Source organism: Paralichthys olivaceus, chromosome 15 (assembly GCF_024713975.1).
Source record: "Paralichthys olivaceus isolate ysfri-2021 chromosome 15, ASM2471397v2, whole genome shotgun sequence".
In the NCBI taxonomy this organism is placed as follows: domain Eukaryota; kingdom Metazoa; phylum Chordata; class Actinopteri; order Pleuronectiformes; family Paralichthyidae; genus Paralichthys; species Paralichthys olivaceus.
This window is the reverse complement of record NC_091107.1, coordinates 1,678,726-1,697,975: the sequence shown is the minus strand read 5'-3', so window position 1 is coordinate 1,697,975 and position 19,250 is coordinate 1,678,726. Positions and strand designations below refer to the sequence as shown.

At 42.0% G+C, this 19,250-nt stretch overlaps 1 protein-coding gene across 2 annotated transcripts in view; it reads right to left on the bottom strand.

Annotated features, from left to right (window-relative positions):
* Nucleotides 1–222: 222 nt before the first annotated feature.
* The window catches only part of doc2b (double C2-like domains, beta), an 82,128-nt gene continuing 63,100 nt past the window's right edge, over nt 223–19,250 (bottom strand). For both annotated transcript variants that reach the window (XM_069539638.1, XM_069539639.1), the window contains 5 exons: nt 17,279–17,405; nt 6,583–6,740; nt 2,731–2,812; nt 1,177–1,273; nt 223–625 (listed from right to left, as the gene is read on the bottom strand). In XM_069539638.1, the coding sequence (XP_069395739.1) occupies nt 492–625; nt 1,177–1,273; nt 2,731–2,812; nt 6,583–6,740; nt 17,279–17,405 (598 nt within the window). In that variant the 3' untranslated portion in view covers nt 223–491. The remainder of the gene's footprint in view (nt 626–1,176; nt 1,274–2,730; nt 2,813–6,582; nt 6,741–17,278; nt 17,406–19,250) is intronic.

The window sequence follows — 19,250 nt, the reverse complement described above, 5'->3', positions numbered from 1 at the left end:
GGAGGTCGACTTGAGAAGATAAAATCTATTCCTCTAAACTTTTCTGCATAATCCCACAGGACGACGTTTTGCTACATGCTTTGTTAGACCTCCTGTCTCCTGCAGCGACACGACAGCCTGAAGGCGTCTCTTGTGCCGTTTCAGAGATTGATGAATCACTGCGGTAGAAGATCTAATTGAATAGAACGAATCTGCTCATTTTATTTTCACCGACTAAATGATAAATCAGGATTGTGAAGCTCGGAATCTGAAATCAAATTCAAGATCAGCCGACCAAAGCCTGTTGTACATGTAAGAGCATTTTGGATATTTTTTTAATTTGAGCCCTGTTGAGAGGAAATATTCATGTTCCCACACAGAGGTGTCACAGGTGTGGCCGACTCGGAATCCAGAGAAGAGGAGCGAGGGAGATGAAGGCAGGAGTCCAATCTGGTGCAGCCGGGGGAGGGACGGAGGAGGAACGACAGCTTGGACGACGACGATGTGGGTCTTCAGTCATTCAAAGAACCGGGTAACTCGTTGGTCAGCGTGTGCCAGCGCTCAATTTTCTTGTCCTTGTTTTTGAGGCAGTCGAACCAGTGTTTGAGCCTCTCTCCGTTTGCATTGATACCCAGAGATACACCACCTGAGGGACGAAGGACAGGGTGAGTCCACTGCATGAAATATAAATCATGCAAATATTGTGTTGTCGTCGTAACAGTATCAAACAGCTGAGTACAGGAAGTTGAACACAACCTTTACAGAGGGTTTGTTTGTGATGGTCAATGCATCATTTTGACAGCATTTTTGTTTTCACTATTTATTCGACCCGAGCATTTATCTTGAGGTGTTATGTTTCCAAATTCAATAAAGTTCAAGGTCTATAGGTTTGAAAAGTGAAAAGACATTTACATTTTTAAGTGAACTTCCAGAGCTGCGTAAACGAACGTGGCCACAGTTTCCGTTATCAGGAAATAACCACGAAACAACTCGTGTGTCATCAAGAAAGAAGTAATGCACGTTAGTGAATAATTCATGAGGGGATAGTAACTTTTGTTACCGGGCTACAGATGAAGTAATCTGCATGTTCACCTGGTTCCTAAAAACTCCGACATCAAGTTTACGAGATGAAGAATTAATAACGTTGATGCTCAAACTAAACACACGTTGAAAACCACATTTGATATTTTTTCTCACCTATGAAATCGTTGGACTTCCCGATGTCGTAGTCCCACACGGTCACCTCCAGGGTCTTTTTGGTGAGGTCTGCATATTTTATGTCATAACAGAACTCCTGCAGAGAAAAGAATAAGAGCTGCAGTTCCTTCTCCTCCCACGTTCAATATTAAACACGCATCTCATCGTTTCACATCACGGCCGAGAACAAAGTCTGCGCAGGTTGTTGAACATGTGGAGTCGACTCTGCTTCACCACCTTCACAACAAAACACCTTTACTGCACGCTGCTGTGTTTGCATAATTATAATTATGAACCCGAACACAATTATCATGTTTTATTTCCTGCTGAAATGTATTTACATTTCTCTGAGCGCCTCGGTGAGTTTCAATGTTTTGTCGGTGCCTACACTAACGCCCAGGCTGATGTTGGTGCAGGAGCTGCACTGCTCTCAGTCTCAGGGAGTCATTTCCCTCATCCTCATTTAGTTCACATGAACTCATTCAGTGAAGTGAGTGAGTGAGTGAGTGAGTGAGTGAGTGAGTGAGTGAGTGAGTGAGTGAGTGAGTGAGGAGTACGTAACGTGAACAGAATGACGGTGTAATCGATAAAGTCCACTGTCCGATGAATGAGAGTTTTTATTCTGTATCACCGCGTTCGGTTCAGTCGAGGTTGCTGCTCCACCTCTGTGAAATCAATGCCTTTATCTGGAAGGACGACCCCCCCCCCCCCCCCGCTCAGCTCTGACAAAAGGCCAAGAGGTGACGGAGGAAATACGGGCGCAAAGAATGTCAGAGGAAATGTCAAGCCGCTGGCCTGCGTGCGCGTTTGGCCGCAGCCGACCGTCTGTATACAGGTGTGCGCCTCAGAGCCAAGCTGCCCTGTGGCACAAAGAGAGAGAACACATTTGGCATCGTTCTTCAGAAAAAACGTGGCTCGGTCCTCAGGGGAACACAAATGCATTTCTGATTTCAACAGTATTTACAATCAATGGTTTTGGTTACAGAGGAGGCGTTCAGCTGTGAGGCTCAGCTGCTCTGGCAGCTAAAAGATGCTGGAGGACTCTGAAGAGTTGAGGGGAAGCGATGGATGATAATTCCAGCGTTTTAGCATCTAGCAATTATGTGGGTTTGTCTCCATGAGCAAGAATCACACGTGGTAATTTTACCCCTCGAGGACGTACAAATATTGATTAGTGCAGCTTTACAGCTCCTTCAAATCTAAAGTTTTACTCTGCATACATCAAACATTCATGACATCTATCCATCTATCTATCTATCTATCTTTCTTTCTTTCTATCAACAATCTACGATCTCATCTCAAGCTGCATCAATATGCTTCAGCATTAATCTGAGATGCTTCAGAGATTCACAGGTGACAGGAGGAGGTGTTGTTCATCATGTTTTCTACTAACGTCCACCTGCAGCTTCAGAAGCCTTCTAATGAAGGATCAACAAACCAGACCTGCTCCTGCAGGTTCAGGGTCACGGAGGTCGAGCAGCACGCAAACAATGTCACATGAACACTCGACACGAGCAAACGCAGAAATAAACACAGGGATGATGAGGTCTGTACCTCGTTGAACTCAGGGTTGAGCGTCTTCTTTTTCACGGCCGTCTTGTGCTTTGACTTTTTGTTCTCGTCCGGCTTCAGGTACCTGGAGGAGCAGAGAGGGAGGAGCAGAGAGGGAGGAGCAGAGAGGGAGGAGCAGAGAGGGAGGAGAGACTCGTCACAGATTCACTCACTTTCATTGTGTCTCATTTCTGCGGATGGAGAAGACGTTGATGTGTGAAAGTGTTTGAAACCTTCATATGAAAGCAGCTGTTATTTTCTTCTGTCCTCCAGAGGGTGCTGTGGTGCTGCCCTACATTCAACCACACTGCTGCATGTCATTGCACACGCATGTTCACGTGTTTTAGTTCCACCTGTTCCTTTAAACACAGATGTTGCCGTGTCTTCACCTCTGATCACACTTTTCCTTCTGCAGGTTTAATGATACATATTTATTTTGAGAGGATAATTTCATTTGTTGTTGTATTTTCAATGAGATTAGAAATAAATATAATGAATGTCTGTGATGCATCACAGCTGCAGAGCAGATCTCCAGCGAGAAGTTCACATAAAACATTCAAGTTAAATCTTGTGAGGTTTTATGAGGTTTTATGGGTTTGGTCTGGTTTATGTGTTTCTGTTTCTTGTTTTCATTTCAGATATTTGAGAGGCATTTTAAATCAAACTACACCCACATGTCAAAACTAAAAGCAGTTAATGCTACAGCCCTGAAATAAACCCAACTCTAACGATGTCCAGTTTTTATTTAAACTCATTTTTGAGGCTGTAATTTACAGCGTTGTGTCATAACAAAAGTTTAAATAGTCTCCAGCAATTTAGAAATGACAGGATACGAGTAATTGAATCCAACAGTTCTAAGTTTTGAATGAACATTTCTCCATTTACACTCCGCTGCCCCAGTTTATTAGGTACATGGAAGCTAATGCAGTCTAATACAACACTTCTGTAATTGATGGTTTTACAATTCACTGATTATACATTAATGGAATGTATGATAATTATAGACTTAATATTAGAAACAACTTGACACCAAAATGAGAGTAAATTAATCCCAAACCTCTAAAAACAACGAGTTTTTAGTCAAGATCCATGAATTATATAAAAAAAACCTGACTATCATAGGTTGTTGTATCACACAGTTTTATCTTTAGTTGGGTGTACCTAATAAACTGACACCTGAGTGCACGTTGTTAACTATGCAACAGAAATAAATCCATCTTGAGAGTTTATTGTTGAGGTGTTGCTGGTTATCATCAGTCTCACTCTGCATCGACTGCAGTCAGGAGTGAGTCAGTGCTACTGTCGCTCTGGGAGCAGACACACTGTACATACGTGTTAATGAGAATGTGTTGGTGTGGACCTTTGTTTCAGCTTCGCCGTCATTAACGATGCAGGAGGCACTTTATATCTCAACCCACCCCCCCTCCCCCCCCCCCCCCCCCCCCGGGCCGGGCGTTGTTCAGCATCTAAAACAATTTGAAACCAATAATGCTCATTCTGATGTCGTATATATTTCAATCGCAGCAGCTCCTCACATCCGTCTTTCCTGATTCGTGCTCACCGGACGCACACAGGCTTCCATTTCCCAGGGTAACGTGCCGGCGTTCAGGGAGGTGGCTAAGTGGGTTATTGCTCACAAACTTACCCCGGGGGCAGAGGGGGCTGGAATTGTTGTTGATGAGGATATTGCAGGGAACCTAATTGTTGTCATGTAATGGGACAAGTGACCCTCGGGCAAAACAAAGCTGAGAGTGAAAGTCAATGTAATGGTTTGAAAAATGTTATTTCACTGCCGCAGTTTTTCAGCCCTGCTATTATCATTCTTTTCTTTAAAAATATCTTGACGTGTACGTTTGATGAAATGCACTTGTAATTGACAGAGGAGCCATTAACGAGGGCATTTACACTGTCACTTCTCGTGATGAACTCCACTAATGCACACCTGCCTCCCACCTTCAGTTTGAAGACAACACGACCGAGCAAAGACACTTCTCTGTGTTCCGGCGACAGCTGTGACCATCAAGTCAACCTCACACATATGTTCCCTTTACTCCCTCTCACACCAGCCCGTCGGTAAATCCGTTATCTGCCGGCGTGTCCTTCAAGCTTCAGGGAGATTTTCTCAACCCCCGAACCGTCGAGAAAATTGTTGCCTGTGCCTCTTTTCTCTCCGAAAAAACGAGTCGCGCTTTTGTTCTTGAGTTGTGCACAGCGCAGTCGGAAATTAATTGCTCTTTCATTGCTCAGCCAGATGAAAGACTGGGGAAATGTTCAGGTGTGATAAATAGGACTCTCCTTCAAATTGCAGCCTCGTGGATGGCCTCTTGTGCTGTGTGTCTTTCATGCTGCTGATAATCACAGCTCCACTGTACAGCTTTCTGCCAGAACGTCAGCACTGCCTGCTAATCCATTTCCACACTTCTGCGACTGGATGTGCGTCGTACAACCGCTAAAAATAACGTTTGTATGATGTTCGGAGGAGAAATGTTTGTCGAGGGGAACAACAGGGATCGACGGACAGGTTTCTGTAGATGAAGATAACACGTGTAAATCCACAGGTGTCATTCAAAAAACAGATTTGCAATCATTAGCATGCTTCGAAACGTATGTTCTCGAGAATGGTATGTCTCTCATCGGGCCACAGCGCCCCCTGGAGGCCTGGAACTGCACTGTGCAACTCCGGTGTACTGTGCTGGAACTCTACGGCCTGCTTTACGTAAGACACCACACACTGGAGCCAGCAGCAAGTTCTAAGAGACAACTAGCGTTCCCAGTGTGGACATCATGGGGACCGAGTGAGACACCGAGCGAGAGCAAAGATCGGAGCATGTGTCACGTGTTGCTAAACATGCCAAACGAAGCAGGACAGATGCTGGTGTTAAAGGTAAACAACAGAGGTTTAGCAAGTTAGACAGAGATTCAATGTGATTTGATTCACGGACATCGATAGCTACTGTTCCTCTCTACTCACTCGATGAGTGAATGTGCAAACGTTAACGGTCAGATACCAAAAAAACGAGTCATTCCTCGTGGTTCTTTGAATCCTGAGGTCAGGTCGTTTTCTTCAGCTTGGCAACAAATGCACGTGTGCACGGCTGCGTGCACGGAGAGGCTCAGGCCGCGACTCGAATGTACGACAGTGAATTAAAAATAATGAAGAAAATCTATTATAATTAAAAGCTTTGTTGGCATAAATCATGTTTGTCTCATAAAATACGAAATGAAGCAACATTTTCGTGGATGTTCATTATTCTTAACTGGTATTTTAAATATACTTTTATCATCTTGTAATAATTGAAACTGTAAAACAAATACAGGTGAAGCTGTAGTTCGCCTCAGCTTCGATCCCACAGCAGCAACTCCCAGTGGAGGAGAGAGAGAAATGGAGTGAGGAGGAAGAGGAGGATGTTTCAGAACATGAGGATGATGTAGAAATGAATTCCAAAGTATGAAAGTGAATCTGAAGATGAACTTGACTCGGCGCATTCAACAGAAAAGAGACTCCTCCTTCGGCTGACTGGCTCCTGATGCACGCTCCGAGTCAAGCTTCAGACGAACATCGTGTGGAGGACATCGATGTGTGTGTGTGTGTGTGTGTGTTATCCTTTTACATATTCCTGACAGAAAATAAGCGAAGGCCGAGGAGTTTCAGGTTGAGAAATATTCCCTGGTATCAGGGACACTAGAAGTCAGTCTTTATATTTCCTGCTCCCATTAAATTTGTTTTATCAAGAAGCAGTAAAAACAAAGAAGAGTCGTGTAAATGTGTTTTTAAAAGTTAGCCTCATTGGAGAAGGTACAGCACAAACAGGGTTTCCACTGTTGATAATTTCAGTTTGTGTTTGTGATACTGACGTTTTGACGTAGGGGTCAGAGAAGCCGTTGGCGTCCATGGCGGCGAGGTGAGCACAGCGAATGATGCCCACCACCAGGCAAGACTTCACCGTGTTGTACTTGAGAGAAATCATGATGCGTCCTCGTTCCTCCAGGGATTTGTCTTCCGTCTTGTTGACCTGCAGAGAAACAAACGAGGTTCAGGGATAATAACCGTCACCGGGACGTTTCTCATCCTCGTGTCTTCAGATAACCAAAGCTTCAGTTTCAGAAATGCTATTAATCCACGTTGACGAGGGACTCATCACCTGGAAACGTTCTCTCAGTGTCAAGCATGAAACTTTAATCATTTAAAAAAAAAAAAAGAATCCTAGTATTCCTCGTCCTGTCAAGTATTTGTGAGAGTCGGTCGGTGTCATCAAAACTTTACTGTGTGTGTCCTGAAAATCAGCCAAGCACTGATTGGCTGATTGATGTCATCTCCGCTGTAGATGGTGAGTTAATGGCCTCATTAAATTAATTTGCCACGTTCTCTAGAGACAAGATAAACATCTGAAGTGACACACGACCTGTGTGACAAGTGTGTGTGTGTGTGTGTGTGTGTGTGTGTGTGTGTGTGTGTGTGTGTGTGAGACTTCACTAACTAACATGAATTCAGCCTGAGGACCAGACGTTCAGATCCCGACTGATGAATCCTGTAATTATACCAGTACTCTGTAGTCATTACTATGTTATTATACCAGTACTATGTAGTTATTACTATGTTATTATACCAGTACTATGTAGTTATTACTATGTTATTATACCAGTACTATGTAGTTATTACTATGTTATTGTACCAGTACTCTGTAGTTATTACTATGTTATTATACCAGTACTATGTAGTTATTACTATGTTATTGTACCAGTACTCTGTAGTTATTACTATGTTATTATACCAGTACTCAATAGTCATTACTATGTTATTATACCAGTACTCTGTAGTTATTATACCAGTACTCTGTAGTTATTACTATGTTATTATACCAGTACTCTGTAGTTATTACTATGTTATTATACCAGTACTATGTAGTTATTACTATGTTATACCAGTACTCTGTAGTCGTTACTATGTTATTATACCAGTACTATGTAGTTATTACTATGTTATTATACCAGTACTCTGTAGTCGTTACTATGTTATTATACCAGTACTCTGTAGTCATTACTATGTAATTATACCAGTACTCTGTAGTTATTACTATGTAATTATACCAGTACTCTGTAGTTATTACTATGTTATTATACCAGTACTATGTAGTTATTACTATGTTATTATACCAGTACTATGTAGTCATTACTATGTTATTATACCAGTACTCTGTAGTCATTACTATGTAATTATACCAGTACTCTGTAGTTATTACTATGTAATTATACCAGTACTATGTAGTCATTACTATGTTATTATACCAGTACTCTGTAGTCATTACTATGTTATTATACCAGTACTCTGTAGTTGTTACTATGTTATTATACCAGTACTATGTAGTTATTACTATGTTATTATACCAGTACTCTTTAGTTATTACTATGTTATTATACCAGTACTATGTAGTTATTACTATGTTATTATACCAGTACTCAATATATATTACTATGTTATTATACCAGTACTCTGTAGTCATTACTATGTTATTATACCAGTACTCTGTAGTTGTTACTATGTTATTATACCAGTACTCAATAGTCATTACTATGTTATTATACCAGTACTCTGTAGTTGTTACTATGTTATTATACCAGTACTCAATAGTCATTACTATGTTATTATACCAGTACTCTGTAGTTATTACTATATTAATCCAGAGTAATCATATGAATTACTAAACCACTAAACTAAGTATTCAATACCACATTATTACATGAGTATACAGTGCGAATATTGTATGAAAGTACTCAATCATAAATATTCATTACTATATTATTCTATTATTACAAGTCCACGGTATTCATTACTACAAGTTTCCATGAAGATATTATTACTACTCAGCAGTTATCAATACATTATAACACAAGTGCTCTTCAGTCATTAGTACACAGTAGATATTTCCTAGTACATGATTACAGAGTACTCTGTAATCATTACTACATGATTACAGAGTACTATTCTGTGAATACATAAAAGTCATTATAACAATGCATACATTATAAGTACTCAGTAGTTATTACTATATTATTACAAGTACACATGATTACGTGAGCACTAAACTACTCGGCCGTCTCAGTTTTAATGGTTAAAACCACGAATGAAGTGAAACAAGGTCACACTCACAGTCAGACCGAGTCAGAGTGAAAACAACAGCAGAAACGCTGTCGCAGCTGGTAACCAGGCAGAGAAAATTGATTTCTATTCTTTCTACACAGTTGCAGAACTATTCATGGACTCACACTGACAGTCTGTTCGTTTCATGCATTCTTCTGCTTTAGCTGCACATAAATAGAGCACCGCTTTCACTCCAGAGGCTCAGACATCTGGAATCAGGGACCGACTCAGTGATTTCTGAGCCCAGGGACCAAAAAAACGCAAATCTGAAACAACCTTTCGCCATCGCAACCATGTTCAAGTCATGTGTTCAAAGTTCAGGGCAGCTGGAGGCAGCTATGGATGGAAATTCATTTCAACAAAAGATCCAATCAAAGATCCTTCGATACATACATTACGAGCGGGACTGTCTCTTTAAGAAATCTGATTTACATCATGTTTACTATTTAATGAAACAGTTTGTTCGGTTGTGTTTGAGGTTTTTAAATGAAATCATGTTTAACTTCTTCGAGTGAAGTTTTATAAATGTTTGGCACCAGAGTCACAGGCCAGTTTTACTCTTGTCTGCAAGAAATGATGTTTCAGCAGGAAACCTAAGGGGCTGGATTCTATTATCTTAAAGTAGTAAAGAGTTCTGTCTGTGGTCCAACAGGTTACTGAAAGGTTTCGGTTGAACACAGATGAACCAAAGTCAGTGTGAACCTTTGCTAATAAAGAAAACAAACCATAAAACAGCTGAATGACGCTGAAATCACGTGAATGGATGTGGCTGAGAGTCCGGATGTATTTGCGCAAAATGAGAAGATTTCAAACACAAATTAACATCATATCTTCATTATGATAATAGATAATATAATATGGTTGCAATTAGGATTCTGCAGAATGTGTTTGCTCGAGGACAGAGTCGACAACAGAGATGGAGGACGGGGATGTCGGGGGGGCGGGGGGGACAAAGCCCACGACAGAGATCAGAGTTTGGATCTCTCGTCCTGGGTTCAGGCCATAAAAGCTCTGCGGTGTTAGATTTGGTTTCACACCTCGTGCACTTTTATCTCGATCCCAGTTTTAATGAAACTGCTTGTCGGTTTGAAAATGTCGCCAACAAAGACGAACTGATTGAACAGCTGAGGGAATTAAACGGCTGCTCATCGACCGCAGGACCAACTTCTCCATCCATCAAGGTTTCCTGCTGCGTGTGTTTTGAAGCGAGAAGGGAGTAAAAGAGAAAAACAAAGAAATGCAAGAGAAAGATTGATTTAACTAATTAACCTTTGCATAATAAATTAAATACTTGTGTGCACCACCCGTGTCCCTTAAGCAGCCAAGAGGACAAACATCGGTGTCCGGCCACATCAGAGACATCCGTCCTCATTGATAATCAATCAGTGCTTTTCCTCACACTCTTATTATCATTGTGCTTTTGTCTCCACGGAGAGAAACTCTCTCTCCAACGTACGATTTTTTACAGAAAAGCAGTTCAGCCCCTCGAGAGCTATTTCAATGCCCAGTGACTTAGAAACGCAATTTACCAGCAACACTTGCACAGCTGCTGACTTTGTTAATATGCAATGGCCTTTCCCACACTTCAGCATTTACTTCCAACCACATATACAGTATACGACCGCCCATATCAGCGCAGAGGCTTAACAACTTCCAGCTTATTGAGAGCTACGTGAAAGTGCACGGACCGGAGGGGATGTGGGTATTAGCACTTTGAGCTCTTTCAATTTGGTTTGTGCCGTTTCAAAACGATATTCATTAGACTCTTCTCATTTATGGCAAAGTGCAAAGTACGTCACGCTTTCTAAAGTCAAACCTAAGAGACATAAAGTTGGAGAGCAGAAAGTCAAAATAGCTTTTTATTCACATGTACATTTAAAAAATTCTACTTAAGTAAAGCAAAAATGTTGTTATCACTGAACTGCCCCGAACCTCCACATATCTGAACTATAACTAAAGTGACAGAAGCCAAATTTACTTTTCAGTTTGGTCCATTTCTCCTCCACTAACATGGAGGAGGCAGAGTTTGTAGCCTATACTGCAGCCAGCCACCAGAGGGCTACCAGGAGGCGTTCATTACACCTCGGAGCTCGGCTGTCGGGATGACACCACACCGACTAACCCGAGTTTACAGTGTTCCAGCACAGGAACAATGTTTACGTTAGCCAGCAAGACATTGTTAGCATAACCAGCTCATAATAACATCCGCAGACGATAATTGGACACTACTTCGTGTTCGGACTTGGGGAGCTGTCTTGTCATCTATATATACAGTCTATAGTCAGTACCATAGAGTTGGTCGAGACCCAAAACATATATACATACATATATATATATATATATATATATATATATATGTATATATGTATATATATTTATAGTGTCCAAATATGCTGCAGTTTGCTACATGTAATAAAGCGAACATTGTTTTTTCTTGTTGCAAATGTAATTATGCTGAAAAGAAAGTCCTGCTATGTGTAGCTCATTAACAAAACTTAATTATACACCCATGTACATGGCTGGAGAGCTACTTTATATGATTTGATGTGCGGCAAGCTGCTGTTTCAAATAATCACAAGCTGCAAGCTGTTGTCTTCAGCACTAATCACTGACATCCCAAAACATCCTCGACATTCAGAAACAATATGAGAATAATGAAATGAGGAAGGAAAACAGGCAGAAAAAAGCCCCTGCAGACGCAGACTCCTGTCTCCTCCAGTGTTCCACAATCTGTGCAGCAGAGTCCTCAGCAGGATACTAATCACATATCACCAGAGAAACCGACGCTCCCCGCATGAATCACAGATGACTTTTGCAGCATGTCTCGCTGGACTTGCGGACTCGTCGTGCCAACATGTTTCAGACGCCGCCTCGCTCTACTGTCAGTTCAATTTAGGACCTGTCTCTTCTTCTACTGTTTATCCGTGTTCGGGACAAACCTCTCTGTTGTCTGTAGCTCGCTGTCGCTCGTTAACAACATGCACTCTGGGAAGTCTGTGACAAACCAGGAGGGTGACAGGAACACAAGAGTATATCAAGACAGAGACTGAGCGAGGGAGGAAGTGAAAAACCTCAGGCTGCCTGGACGGTTATTGGCGTACCTGACAAGTGCAGCACTCACTGTCTTTATTTCTATTTTGTACTCACAAACCCTCCATTCAGCCCAGCGAGCCTTCTTTCACTCACGGTGTAAGTTGGAATAGAAATGATACGATCATAAATCTGAGACGTAAACACATTTCTGCAGCAGCATGGCGTCTGCTCTTCACTATAAGGTCTGTCCCGGTTCCCTCCTTCTAGTCTCATTTTCCTTTTTCCATCAATTTGCTCAAACATGAAATCAACTTACATAAGCAAACACAGGACTACACAGCACTTTTTGCTTTACATTTCCCAGCTAATTGTACCATTGCCTGGGGATAACTCGATTAAGATTGGCTAGAGGATGTCCATTAATTGGATTTAATGCACAGTACAACCGGACACCTCTGATGTGACTGTCTGAACATCGCTCCGAATAAATGCAGCAGCAGTGCTAAGTAATTGAATGAGATATACATCACTCCCTCTGCCTGCTCCATTGTTTTCTGAACTCCACAGCGTGGCAACAAAGCAAGCCAACATAATAATATTCCAAGGGTTTTGAATGGGTTCCAGGTATTACTCAGCCCCCAGGGGGGGTTACCAGGGAATCTGAGATATTACCAGGAACACGGTCTGGTAATATCCCAGGATAAAGGGGAGTTTGGCTTCCACTGGTTCAGGCGGCTGAGCCAGGAATCAAATCACACGTTTGCGTCGACTGAAACAGTGAAGCCAGTCTTGGAAATGTCCGACAGTGACTGAGTTACACCATTGGTCAGTCAAACGTCAAAGCTTTACATTTCAGGACGTTTGGGAACGATGACGTGAACATCTGCGTTTGCTTCCTGATTCCGACTCTGCTACCGGTGGTTGCTGACACTCACAGTCCAGATGTTATAGAAAGACCTTCAATCAGTGCTGCAACTGTCATTTCATTCAATTGTCAACCTCACCACTAAAGCCTGAGAAGCAAAGAACAAAACCTTCTCATGCTCACAGGAACAAAAGTCCAGCGCCGCATCATGACTGAAACAATGCGTGGGATACGAGGCTGGAAATTTTGTGTTATCGGAAGCTGGGACACCAACGTATCTCCTGCCAACGTCCTGGTCGGGTCGCTGGGATCACCTCGGAACGAACAGTGGGGCTCTGACTGTTGTGCTGATACAAGAGAAGAGGCTGCAGCTTCCAGGGAGCTGACAACAAACATATCCCACACAGAGAGGACAGAGAAGCACAGCTCTGGTAATGAGGAGGTAAAATCAGATAAGAGAAGCTGGCTGCGGATCTTATTTTCAAATAAAAAAAAGTCCAAGTTTTATGCCCCTGGGTGCTGCCATGCTTATTGCATCTCACAGTCCACACATACGTCACATGGAGCAAACAACACAGGGACGATTTTTCCTCTCTTTGTTGGCAGAGACCAGAAACTGAGGATTCTCCTCATGAACGCTGATGCTGCTGTGTAACTGCTGGACGTGTAAACTGTTGATCCTGCTGCTCCCAGGTGAACAAAACAACAGTTAGCACACAAATAATAATAACACAAACAATTTCTGTATGTGAATTAGCAAAAAGAAAAGACGCAGAACTTGTTGACTGTAATGCATCGACTATCTGCTTTTGAATTTAGGTGCGTTCATATGCAGATAGCTGGTATGATAGAGAAAAGCTTGTCTGGACCCAAAACACCTAGAAAAACTTAACGCTGTGTTTCGATTGGAGAAACGTTTGACCCGATACTTGCTGTGCACACCAGGCGCCCCAAAATATTGGCCATTGCCCCCAGAGGCTAATTCATCGTCAAACAATAGCTGAATGGCTCAGAGATTGGTGTGCAAATGGATTTATAATAATGGGACTGGGAAGAATTTCAACTCTCATTAATTTCCCATCTATCTTATCCCTTGACCTCGGATGGACTCGTTCAGTGGTGAACGGTTCAAGAAAAGATGATGGTGAAAAGCTCACTTATGATTATCATTACAAAGCATCTTGTTGGAGCCGTAAGTTTCTATATTTAACATCTTTAATCATCTTTCATCTTTAATTTATTCCCCTAAACTATGACTGTATTCAATATTCTGTGAAAACGAGACAACTTTAGATTCAAGTTGCACGACAGGGAACACGACCCCACCATCCTGCACATGAGCAACACCACAGCTGGAGCTCGGCCTCCACACTAGAGAAATCCGCTACCTCTAAACATTGCCTTGTGTCCACCGTTCGGAGCCAAAATTCTGTCCAAAGCAAGAATTAAAACTCCCATTTTCCAAAATGGCAGCAGGGTGGGTGACAAATTTGTAATCATCTCTCACTGTGAAGCCGTTTATTGTCCAGCCGAGCTGTGGGAGTAGAGAAATGTAATGCACAGAGACACTGATCCAAGATTCATTGCCAGATGAGGCTGCAGGACCTCACACTGTTCAGACCCTGTCGTCCTCTGGTGCCAACGCCAGAGTCTGATCCAGGGTCTGATCCAGACTCTGAGCTGGCGGAGGCAGCCATCAGACAGAAGTGAGTGGGTAGTCACAACGTGAGCAGGGACGCAGCTGTCCGGAAACCTCAGGAAAACTAAAACATACAAACACTTCCTCTGATATTCAACAGCGTGTGGAGATGTTTCATCCTTTTGGTGAATGCGGAGCAACAGCGCCCCCTGCATTCCAATATGGTGATTCATTCTGTTGGGGAACGAGTTTCCTCGTCGCCACAGCTGGAGATTTGATGATTTGATGAAATGGCAAACCAGCAGAATCCCAGAGGAAAGTTTCCAACATGAAGAGCTGATGAAGAACTTCCTGATATAATCATGTACATGATAAAGTGTCTGTCGGTGACGGATGGATGGAAACCGATTCTAAATTCAGACTCTTTGCATTGATTTGAATATTGTCCAGCCTGAGACGTGTCCAGTCCGAGGACTGCCTGTCCAAAACCATGAATGACGCAGGAGCTGCTAGCTGCAGGACGTCAGGATTAAATGGTCTCTGCTCTTTTTCTCCCGAGCACAGCAGAGCAACATCCTGTGTTTGGTAAAAACTCCTTATCCGCTACTTCAGGAGCGAGTGGAGCAGAACGCCTCCTGCCTTCAGCTCCGTGACCAGCGACAGTCGAAGCCTCACTTCACCTTCAAGTGTTTCTGTGTGAAAACTGTGATTTTTACTCTCCGTCTCCGGACATGACAGGTTCAAAAACAATCTTCAGCGAAACAGAAGACACAAAAAGCCCCTGAGAATTTTGTTATTGATTTTAACTCAAACGTCCCTGCATGTTGCGACAGTCTGAGCCGCCACATCTCCTGAAACCTGCTTTTATTCTGTCCACTGAAATAAAGAAGAATCGAAGAGCAGGTTTTACTATATGTTGCGGTGTCATGGTTGCAGCTTGCAAGACCCACCTGCATGTTTTTAACCGCTGAGTCACTATTGGTGGGTCGATAATTTAACTCGACAAAATGTTCGTACTCACACAAATATCAATTTATTCTACAGCAGTTTTCTTACAACCACAGACGTCCCTTTGCTTTATGAGTCACATCCATTGAATGACACAGTATGTACATATATATATATATATATATATTACACACTAGTAAACAGTCAAAGTACCTTGATGTATTGATCTATTACAAAGTACACCCAGGACTTGAAGGACTGATGGTTCTGTCTTTGAGACGACCACAGAGTTGACGCAGGACGGATCCGTGGGTTCGGAGGACGAGCAGACGTCTCTATGATGATGTCAAACGTCAGTAGGTCTGATTAAAGCACTAATCCAGCAGCTGGTTTACACAACAACTACACAACTCACAGTAAATAAGCAGAGATATGGTTCGATGTGCTCAACCCAGCACTTCACAGGGAGAGAACATGTTCAGCCATCGTGTAATTTACTGTCTGAGGTTTTCTTTGTGTGAAAATACTTTAACAGTGCTTGTGAATTATATATCAGTTGTGAAACGGTGCAAACTACAAACTGCTCTATCCTCTAGTTAATGATTTTATACAAAGAAAAGAATCAAGGTTGAGACTGAGTGACTCTACAATCACAGCCTACACATTTGAAACATGGTCGTTTTCAAAGCATGGCCTCAAATTAAATAAACCTTGACGAGCTCAAGGCGAGACCGGAGAAAGCACAGTTTAGCTGGAGCATATTTCGTATTTCACACTCCCACGTGGAGAACAAAGCATACGAGCGGAGCAACAGGAATGTGTCTCTCCAAAAAAAAAAAACGAGAGGCAGCGCCCTGTACTCCATAAAACTGGATGGTCCAGAGTTACACCGTGTGATTCTTCTGAGAGCACAAAGAGTGTGGGCACGTTGATATTCAATTACAGTTCGATGACTCTTCACTCCCATGCTCTCAGAACACATAATCCACTCCTGCTTCATAATCGAGGGTTCAAAACCCAGCGCTCCACTCGGCCATGTGGTCAAAATGAAACCCTGATGGACACCGTCCTCGTTCAGTTAAACCCACACCGTGCATGGTCGTGAGGGACGGCGTCTTCAGCTCTACGAGGACAGAACGTGCACCCAGTTTCATGTTGTTCGGTCCAGCACATTTTCTCCATTGCGACTCTGTAATGAGGTTTCTGACTCACAGCTGAAGATTTATTTATCCCGCTGACGAACAAATTGAGAGTTATCGGTCGTAAACATATTTAATATTTGATATTCACATGATTTTATGAGAAAAGACAAGTCAAACAAGCAGTCGGGTCAAAAAGCTTTGTCAGAAAAATGAGAATAAATATCCGTAATGCTGATTATATTATATATATATAATATATATTATGGATAATTTCATTAACAGGAAGGTGGACAGCTTAGAAGTATCATTTATTTTGTTTAACTGATGATCACAGGTACAGGAAGGTCAGAGACTCAGACTGTGATCTTTTAAATTCACATATAATTCATATGGACTTAAAGAAGAAATCACTAAATTATCATTATTTAGGATATATATAAATATAACGTAGTGCCGTATATAATACAGAGGAATAAAGTATAGTATACTGTACTATACCACACTAAGTATAGTATAGTATATTATACTAGTGTAGGATAGTATAGTATGGTATATTGTGTAGTATTGTGTAGAATAATTAAGTATACTATACTTATATGTGCAATGTATATTAAGGAATATGTCGTTAAGATTAAATTGATCTAATATAATAATGTTTCATGGATAATATAATTATAAACATCTGCAAAACCACAGTTTGATGATTCAGTTTAAAAACTAAACGTGTGTGTGTGTGTGTGTGTGTGTGTGTGTGTGTGTGTGTGTGTGTGTGTGTGTGGACTTACAGGTAACTGTTTCTCCAGGCAGTTGTTGAAATTTTTGATTTGGTTGGGCTTCAGCTTCTTGAGAGGGATTCTCGTTTCCCCGATGAACTCGTTGTGGCGGAATTTGTCCTCATCACACACAGAAATCCTGAGAGGAGGAGAGGAACAGAGTGAGAGGAGGAGAGGAACAGAGTGAGAGGAGGAGAGGAACAGAGTGAGAGGAGGAGGACAAGTAAATGAGGCGAGGCTCGGGTTAAGGTCTTTGTCGCTGAGAGGAGGATTTACAAGTGAAAAATACTGTCAGTCTCCACCTGGAGCTCATCATCCTCCATCACAGGGACTCACTTCTCACCAAGTTGTTCACACCGGCCTCGTGGCACCGAGGACAGACCTCGGTACTTCTGCACGGAGGGAGTTTATAATAGTTTTGTCAGACTCCATCAATCAAAAACTGACGGAATAATTAAGCTTTACGAAGCATTCAGCCGCGTAAAAGACTTAAAGATGCTAGAATGAGAAACTTCTCCTCGAACAAACAGGATCCTGCTGTGCTCAGTTTATTTACCGAATGACTCCATGCATGACATGTAAAACTACATTCATCAGTTTATTTCTCAGTCTATAAAAAACAATGTTCATTATATTGAGAACCAGCATGCACTGAGGTTTCACTTTCCAGACAGGAGATCTATATTCATCTCCCACGTTTCATTACATTTATAACGAGAGTCAATTATCGGCGCTGCTCTCTGCGGACGCTCTGTATGTTTTCAATAAACGCCGACAGAGCTGTGGGAGCGAGGAGACGCAGTCCTGACACGACTCACACCTGGTCCACATCACACTCGCCTCGCTCCACACTGTTAGTTTCCTGTGGTTCCTTATATATTATTTGTGGTTTTGATATCCGTGGATTGTAGTATTTACAGAGGAGAGGTTATTTTATTCTCGGGACAACACGTGAAGATTAGCTCACACAGCTAACTCCAGTGGTATCTTCATCGTTTGTCCGTGTCAAATGAATGAACGAATATATAAATCTAGTATGTGTTCATAATACTGCAGTACAATCTAATGGAAAAGTTCCTGACATGTATGAGCGAGCAACGTGGATTTGTTACGTAAAGTAACAAGCGCTAAAATTTTCAATCCCGACTTTCCGGCTCATGATCTGTGGGAAAACTGTTTAGAATAAACAAATGGAGAGTTGGAGGGTTGAAGAATTGATGATCAGATTGTAAATAATTAAGTTTTCTCTAATGAACTGATGAACGCTTGTGCGTTCGTCCGCCGTTAATCAAACGGGGACGGACGTGGGGGATGGGTGAACATCCAATTTGGCAGCAGAGCTGAAGAGAAACGCTTCCACACGACTGAAAAGTTAATTAAACCTCACAACACAATAGTGTTCGATGAGGCTTCAACATGAGGAGGCTTCATTCCCTGTTTCACATAAACACACACTCAGGAGTGAAGTGAGGATCATTGTGTGTTGTCGTCGTCGTTGTCACTGTGTTGTGTGACGATTCCACACTAATGACTGATATTAACTAAAACAACCAATCAGTGCAGTTTTTACCAAACTACAACTTTTCTTTAAAAACATGGAATGAAACTGTTGGAGGTTAAAATGGTTGTTTGTCTGAAACGTGTTTGGATTTATTTATGTCAGTCAAACATCACGATTGAGACTTTTACTGCATTTAAAACCATAATTATCCTCCTCCTCTATTCCTTCTTCCCTTCCTCATCCTTTCAACCATCCATTCCTTTCTTTCCCTTCCTCTTAGTATCAACTCCTCTGATCTTCTCCCCTTTCCTTCCTCCACTTCCATTCCTTTCATTTCCTCCCTTTCCTTCTATTGTTCTAATCACCCTCCTCATCTTTCCATCCTTTCTCCCTTTCCCCTTAATCCATTTGCTTCCTTCCTTCCTCCACTTCCTGTTGTCATCCTTTCGTTCTTTCTCTCTTACCTCCTTTTCCTATTAATGA